This window comes from Thermobia domestica, chromosome 13 (genome assembly GCF_964235325.1).
Source record: "Thermobia domestica chromosome 13, izTheDome1.hap1.1, whole genome shotgun sequence".
In the NCBI taxonomy this organism is placed as follows: domain Eukaryota; kingdom Metazoa; phylum Arthropoda; class Insecta; order Zygentoma; family Lepismatidae; genus Thermobia; species Thermobia domestica.
The window spans coordinates 35,846,119-35,855,051 of record NC_137466.1 but is presented as its reverse complement, the minus strand read 5'-3'; the positions used below and the strand labels follow the sequence as shown (position 1 = coordinate 35,855,051).

Here is an 8,933-nt window from a genome sequence, read left to right as displayed (position 1 = left end):
ACCTGTTTAACGTTATTTCTCACAAAGTATGCAACACTGATCTGCGAGTGTCATCTCTTTCGTCTTTGTTTTCACTGCTGATTCGAATTATGAAATTAAATTTAGGTCATTCCATTTAAAAAATCATAACTTTATATTGGGTTGGCAACACTGTTCACCTGATGATGGTACCCAATATACGGATAGATGTCCCCCTTCCTGTAGTTTCTTTGTGCAAAGTTTCGCTTCTCTCTCTGTCTTGGTTCCTCTGTTATAAAGGTGGGATATTATAAATGGTGCACCCGGTGTGTATATATATATATATATTGCTTTATTATGACTTGTAGAATAGTGCTCTGTGGGCGCCATTTTTAGACCACCCGATATATATAAATAATAAAAAATCCATCATACCTTACAAAAAATATATGAAATAAGATGTCCGTAATATAGATGACAGGATTCTTGTTAACCCTTGCTCAACTCTAACTCTCATTTATTATGCCATAAATAAAATCAACTGAACATCACTGGTAAAGGATATCATAACTGGTCCCTTTTCCAGAAAGGTTGTCGACTATTCTGACAAGCTTTGAGTAACGGCAACAAACAATCGCACTGAATTATAATCCCTATCGGAAATGATACATGTACCCAAATTTCATTATAGTGTAAGTGATAACTTGTTTATAGATAAGAATATTATTAGATTCAAACACATTAGTGTGAACTCAAAATGATGAACAGTTTATACAGTCTCCAAATTTACTCGTAGTATTAAAATTTCATTCAATTGATCTTTGACAGTTAAGATATAGTATTGGCGTGGTGTTACAAGATAGACATATATAAATTAATATTTTTTAAAAAAAGATACGAAGTGTTACCAGCTGAGATTCTTTACAGAGCTTTGTAAATGCATAATATGTTGTCAGATATATCACAAATAACGACTGTAAAACTCACGAATTGGAGATTCTGTCATTTTAGAAGTCATTATTTTAATAATTAAGGAAGTTTGCTGAATCATACATAACAAAGAAGAAAAAAAACAACATAAAAACATGAAAGTATTTTCTTGTAATGAATCTTATGGAAATTTCGTTCCCAGCGTAGTGTATTTTGCGAACTTGAGGATTACTTTTTCGTATGCAACTGTTTGTCCTAATTAACAAAAGTAATTCTGAATATTTAACCATTAATATTCTTCTTTTGTTCATCAATAAATAAATAAATAAAATATGTACGATAAAATGGACATATGCCTCTCAAACAAGCACGATATATATATATTCTACCTATAACATCGCAAATGTAGACGCACTTTAAGCGCTTCGTTTTGATTAGAGCTTGTTTTTATATGAAGTTACACACTACATTCTCACTAGCTTAATTATTTGTTAAAATAATAATGGCCCTGCCACTAACTTCACAACAATGCTACGAATTACACACAACAAATTATGTCACACACACACGCACACACACATGTATATACAAAATAAAAATATACTATTTTAAAAGGCACTTATGCAATTAACGTAACTATAACTAAATATATACATAAACAGAGTTTTTCGTTAGAAAAATATTTGATATAACTACTTATTGTGAATTGCATTTAGAGAACATGTCTTCGTCGCTTCTTCTCTGGTCTCTCTTTCGTTTTGGCGTCGGAATCAAATTCGTCCAACAAGTCTATGAGTTCTTCGGCCGCCCGGATTCTGCCCCCGGGCTCCTTTTCCTCTATGCACTCCGCTAACAGCTCTTTAATCGTTTGTGATACTGAGCCAGGAGGAGAATGCAAAAGACCTACGACAAAAGAAATATTTACCATTTAATGAATTTATTTACACAACGCGAAACCCTACACTATATACATACGTATATTTTCTTGAGCATAATTTGATCGAGACGTCTAATACGAAAGGAACAAGTTCCCGAATGAACATACGGATGAAAGTAGAAGAGGCACACATTCTCGAATGGAAGTATGGGTGGAAGAAGAAGAAGAATACGTTGTCAGAATGGAAATATGGATGGAGGTAGGAGAGGCACATGTTCCGAATGAAAATACAGATAGAGTATGGATTCAAAGAGAAATATGGATGGAGGCAAGAGAGGAACACGTTCCCAAATGGAAATACGGATGGAGGAACACGTCGGAATGGAAATACGGATAGAAACAGGAGAGGCACACATTTTCGAATGAAAATACGGGTGAAGACACATTGAGTTATAATTAAGAACACTCTACGAAAAATGCTTTTCAATGCGATCAAATGAGAGAATAAAGCAAAGTAAGAGGGTGGGGGTAATAACAATATTGAAAAATGAATTTATACAAGCACACAAGAAGTAATTGAGCTTTCTCAATTCTGAATCGGAACTACCTCCACTACGTTTCACTTTAATATCAAGAAAGTAGCTAGAAATGTTTCAATTGGATAGTGATTAACATTTTTTTTTATAAAGATACAAGAATCACTGGAAGCATGCAAAGAAACTTACACGTTAATGCCTTTCCAGTTTATTTTAAAAAAATAACTGACATTATTTAAGAAAATTATTTAATATATTTTGAAAGTAATAAATGTAACGAACATTTACTTGGTTTAATTGCATCTATACACAACTGGTTTACGTAAAAAGAAACAACATTGAGCTCCAGTGTAATAATATATATATATATATTTTGTACTGACATACGTAACTTAAGTAGAATTAAAAAAAAAAACGCGTTCAGGTTGATTGTATATGTACCTTCAAGTAATGAAGAAGTAGTGCCCAAATACAACTGACACATGCGTAGTTTGGACCTATGGAGGACTTTTTTAACATTTCAGTATTTCATTTTATTTATTTATTTATTTTTTTTGTCCATTCATATCAAAATAAATGAAGAATTTGACTGCCTCTATGCTGATTGTCAACAGAGTTGAGTTGATTTTGAGTTTAACGTACCTTTCAGCAGCGAGGCTATATTAGACAGCACCTACTGATTAACGTGGAATCCGAACCACATGAGCTCCCGCCGCGCCGGGAATGAATGTCAATAGAGTTTAACGCTACAGTAACAGTGTTCCACTCCAAAATCTATTTGCATCGCTTTAATACCTTTTTATCCTCTCTAATATATTTTGTAACTTCATGTTGGTCTGCATCTCATCGTAAAGGGCTACTAGCTTTAAGATAAACTACTGATGAAGTACATATTCTTGTAGAATATAAAAATATAGTATTTGAAGTGTAAAAGTATAGTATTTACATCTGTTCTGTTTTTTTTTCCTTAACTACAGTTTGTGAGACAATTCAGATGATCCTATCCAAATAGGAAAGTGCTACGATAGTTTCCCATAAATAAAGCATCAAATAACAAGTGACTTAATAACATAGATATTAACATTTTTAAGTTAATTCAACTGAATTTCTTGACTGAAGATAATTGCATCGCTCCTTGGCTGAAAGGAGATTAAGAGGAAAAGCTACGAGCGTTATCTATGAATAAATAACGCTAATTTCTACCCTATGGCAATAATTAATCATTTTGTTATGAGGGAGTACGGTGGTTCAGTGATAGAACGCTTACGTGGGGTTCCTAATTCTATCCCCGGACAAGATAGTTTGTGGCAGACAACATCGTGTCCGAGGATTTTCTCGGGGTACTCCCGTTTCCTCCCACATTTTTATTTTACCAATTCTTCCATCATCATTCACTTGCCTTAATCATCCGTTTCCTTAGCCTAAAGGCCGTATTCGTTGGACGTTAAACTGAAACATTTTATATCATTTTTCATTTTGTTATGCTCGAAATCAGGAGAAGGCATCACTAATACCTGTGTATGTGTGTGTGGAGAAATTACTAGGAAATATATTGAAATAGGCTGAGAGGAATTTCTTCGTGCATGTTTCCACTAATGGTGATTTAATGCAGAAGTTTTGAACTTCTCCTTGGCAACGTATTGTTGGTTGACACCAGAATCTACACGTCACTTCTGTCACTAGACAGGCAAGGATACTGTCATTCTAGGTCGAATTCATTCCGTACCTCAGGATTTGTGGGATCCAGGAACAAGGCCCTAGCCATTAAGCATCAACATGAATAATCTCATGCACGCCAGCATCGCAGCCCCGTCCAAATCGAAGAATGAAGTAACCATTGGCTTGCTAGTAGCATGGGTTTCAATTTCATTACCGGCCACGTCCTACTGCTGAGAATAGAGTGACGGTAGGCAGACATTATGAGAATCTGGACACAGCAGCAGCTCTGTTCAACTCTGGATCACAAGGAGATAGGTTTTCATTCAAACCTAACGTATATTCTTACAAAGATGCTGCAGCGCAGGAACAGGAAAAGGGTACTATATTTATTTAACCTATCAATATAGGCAACATTCTGATTTAAATTAACAGAAAGTAAAATGCAACAAGATTGCATTGTAACACCACACAGCTGGAAGCAGAAAAAACTTTTGGTATATGATTCAAATTTTCGATAGTTCTCCTATCTTCTGCGTTCCAAGTTATTTCGCGAGCACGTATTCTTCGACTTTCTAGGTCACGAGTTGCAAATATCCAAGTCTATATATCAGGGGTATAGAAGCAAAACATGCTAAATCTGCAGGAAACAAACAAACAAACAAACAAACAAACAAAAAAAAAAAAAAAGCGATGCCCTTATGTTTCAGAATTGTTGAATTTTTCTTCTATTACTGGTAGATTTCACTCATCTGTATTAAGTAGTGATCACTAAACAAACAAATTGTTCAACAATTCTGAAACATACGGCGTCACTTTCTTTTTCGTTTCCTGACAAAACTGAAAAATGGGATTTAGCAGGTTTTGCTTCTATACCCCCTGAAACAAGCAAATATATTTTCCCCTATGTACCTACTATGCATATACAGGGTGTAATGGAAGGTAATGCAAATACTGCAATAGGTTGTTGTACGTGACTAGTACATGAAAAAAGATCATATGAACATATATCGCGAAACCTAATTTTCGAGTAAATTGAGGAAAAGGATTAACAACGAAAAACACCACATACGTATTCACCGATTTATTACTAGTACTATCATTAATGAAAGTACATGTTTTGGCAAATGTCCAGTGGCATGTCCTCAAATGTAGGCGGTAGTGTCTCCAGAAACTGAAGAAAAGTCTAGCCACTCAGGTTATTGTCTAGCTCGATCGAGCCATTGCATATGTCATTCACCGAGGCACACCACACATTACGCGAGAAACTGTGCTGGAAATTTGTGGGGATGGTGGTATGCTGATTGGTATTACACCAATAATGCCAACAGTGGCCATTATTTATGTCATCTTGCGTAAAAGTATCCTCGTCGGTGAAAATGCTATACGGGATTAAGTGCTCATGTTACGTTACCCATGTACAAAAGGTCACACGTTTCTCTTCAACACCATCACGAAGGCTTTGTACATGCTGTAAGTAGTACGGATACAGGTCTTTCTCCACTAATGCTCTCCACACTGCCATATCAGATCCGACCTCGAGCCGATATGCTATGCGCCTGGTACTTGTTGTGAGGCTGCGTTCCACGTATTGCAGTATACGCCGACGTGCCGCACGAGGCAGCCTTCTTTCCCTCTCAGCATATCTAACAGTAGACACTGTGCCATGGTTCCTGATGAACTCGTGCACGGTGGCGAACACATGGATGTTTGGTGTTCGATGGTTTAGAAATCAACGCCAGTGCTCGTTTACTGCCAGATGACTATTGCCATTGCAGAACCCATAGACGAATATTATGTCTGCGTATTGTGCATTTGTGAACACGGTGGGCATGTTGGCCCATTCACCGCCCCGAACTGCAACTGTAATACACGACACTGACCTGTTTGCACTCACTCACACAACTGACGCACAGGACATTAATCTGGGATCAGGGTCTCGCTACTAAGCGCGAAGCATAGGATCTAGGCTCACGCGGCACAACTCTTAACACTACATTTGTACACTTTTGTATGCATTAATAGTATTACTAGTAATAAATCTACGAATATGTAAGTGGTATTTTTCATTATTCCTCCTTTTCCCCAATCTACTCGAAAACTAGGCGTTTCGTGATATATGTTCATATGACTTTGTTTTTATGTACTAGTTACGTACAATCACCTACCGCGGTATTTGAATTACCTCCCATTACACCGTGTATATAGTTTGTGTGTAGGAAGAGAAATGTTGCAAAACTAATTATTTTATAAAAAATTCTCTACCTGATGAGACAAGCATAGAACAAGAATAACAAGAGTAAATCGCGATGTACAATAGCCAATGACGATACAGATTCACATCTGATACAGTAGCGCAGTGCTGAAAAGGAAAGCTCTAAACAATTACTTATGAGATCTCATTTTTTCACATTTGCACTGGTGACCTTATACCCTATTTACAATGTCTCACTGACCATGTGCTTGTTGCACACACGGATTGTTACACACATTTTTCAAAATTTCAGCAACTACCTAATGCTCCTCCAGGTGTTCAATACGAATTCGTGTTTATCTGATAGATTTCCGTAGTCCTTCCTGAGTTGCATTTTTTTTTAAAACAAGAGATATTTTGTTACGGACATTAAAAATGCTTATGTTTAAAAACATTACACAAACCATCTACAAAATGATTGCAAAGTAAAAATTCTGTTATTTAAAGCTGTATTTATTTACATCTTTGGCACCGAGCTCCTTCGTGGCTAAGTGATTAGCGTACGCGCCTTTGGCGTGGGAGACCCGGGTTCGATTCCCGGCGGGAGCTCATGTGGTTCGGACTCCACATTATTCAGTAGGTCCCGTCTTATATAGCCTCGCTGCTGAAAGGGACGTTAAACTCAAATCAACATCACCAACACCTTTGGCAGCAGCATAAACTCTGGGATTTCTCCTTGCGTAATCTACAAACTCTCTGCAAGTGTAATCGACATTCATAGTGATTTGTAAGTCAGCTTTCATTTAAATAAATTAAATCGATTTCTACCATCAGATTATTTGTTGTTCATGCGTTTTGCGTACGCATTCGATGCTGGAACAGTCAGAACAAAACCAAGAAGTTTGTTCAACTCCTGAGTCATTAATTCTTTCTCCTTTTGCCTCTGTTCTTACAGATAACCATTTTTGCTCATATTTTCGTAAGTGGAAATTTTTGCATTGATACAAAACAAGTTGTGATCGTATCAGTGTGTGAATTTACATAGTGCGAGAGGGGATGCCAAGGAATTTTCCCTTCAGAAGAAATCTTCATCTCTGGCAGGAATAATTTTTCTCCCTTCTAGTTTTTTTTCTGAATAGTCATGACGATGAAAACAATGAATAACTTTTATTTTGTGTAGCCAAACTAAAAAACAAGCTTTATTTTGTGTAGCCAAACTAAAACAGCCCTTTTAGTTAGAACAGTTTAGTTTAAAACAGAACAGTTTGTGAAACATCTCGTTTCTCAACCTTTTGTAGTCGTTTTTTGAAATATTTCCTTCAAACTTTGTCCTTTTTTGAAATATTAACCTATTCAAGCGGGAAAGACACTCTTTTGGCAGGAGCAAGCTAAAGAGGTGAATGATCGACATATGATTTTAATGTCCCCTCTTACCTTTTATTTGGCGAGGTTTTCCTTTCGTTGCTCGATTGAAGAAATTACTTATTTTGTGTTCTTTCTCGTCGCTCAGTACTTGCTGACAGATCAAAGCATACATCAGGTGAGAATGAAGACCCATTTGCTTGCAAGCAGCCGCTGAAATTGCGTGAAATAACAAGAATAATAAATAAACAATGTATTATTATTATTATTATTTGTGTACCAGAATACATTTGAATATTCGGTGCAAAACAATAATAAAAATAAAATCTTGCATTCCGTAAAATATATTTATAGCACGTCAAAAATTTACAAATATGCTCAATACTGGAAAACCAATAAGGTACAGCTCACAGATGACGAGAAGAGCCCTAAAACAGGGGTAGCGCGGAAAGGTCAACGATACGGTCAAGTCCATTTTCGGTTTTTGAGGTGTGGTCTATACTTAGATGTCTGCTACTCCGGGTAGTTATTTGTGTGCTATTCCGTGGTGTCATTTAAAACCCCCGTGCGAAAAGTGGGCGAGCCCATACCTACGTCACACTACTTCTACTAGGGTTCTTCTCGTCATCTGTGAGCTGTACATGTCATGCTGAAAACATTCATCTGGTATGCGGCAACGTTTTTTACACATATTAGATGTTATGCAAGTTCATGGTGGACATATTCCTATCCTAGGGTAGTTAAATTTTATATAGAGAGAGATAAACAAAAAAGATATTTTTAGTGATATGTGATATTCATATGTGGTTTCTCACTATGAACCGTGCCAGGAGAACATAAAACTGGAATAACTCAAGATCAGGCAATCCGTGGGGTTACTTGTATCTTTTCGTTTACTCATACTTCTTCATTTTATGAAATTCATGATCCACTTGTCTCTATCATCCCTGATCAGAAGATTACTAAACTAACTGTGTGGCCTATGGAACCCAAAGGTTCAATGCTGCGTTCACAAAAACTCTCCACTGACTTCTATCCTTAGCCAACTGGATCCAGTTTCCACTTTGTATTCCAATCTCTGCGAGATCCGTCTTAATATTGTCCTCCCATCTGCGCCTACGTCTTCCTAATGATCGTTCTCCGATTGGTCATCCAGTTAAGACTTTGAAAGTGTTCCTACTTTCTTCCATCTTGGCTACATGACCTGCCCATCTGAGCCTCCTAGATTTGATGACCCTAACAATGTTTGGTAAACCGTAATTTTTTTTTTTTTTTGGAAATTTATTTATTCTTTATTTGATTTTTTTTTTTTATTTTCGAGAAGCCACCACTTTGAGTTACTGTATATTTTTGTAAATTTGGTACATTGTTGTGCATTTTTATAATGTCAATATTATAAATACATTTGATAGTAACACAA

The 8,933-nt window shown here is 36.4% G+C and overlaps 1 protein-coding gene across 5 annotated transcripts in view; it reads right to left on the bottom strand.

Moving 5' to 3' along the window:
• Positions 1-915: 915 nt before the first annotated feature.
• The window catches only part of LOC145668096 (divergent protein kinase domain 2A-like), a 73,811-nt gene continuing 65,793 nt past the window's right edge, over positions 916-8,933 (bottom strand). For all 5 annotated transcript variants that reach the window (XM_081735617.1, XM_081735615.1, XM_081735616.1 and 2 more), the window contains 2 exons: positions 7,586-7,726; positions 916-1,791 (listed from right to left, as the gene is read on the bottom strand). In XM_081735617.1, coding sequence (XP_081591743.1) covers positions 1,601-1,791; positions 7,586-7,726 — 332 coding nt within the window. In that variant the 3' untranslated portion in view covers positions 916-1,600. The remainder of the gene's footprint in view (positions 1,792-7,585; positions 7,727-8,933) is intronic.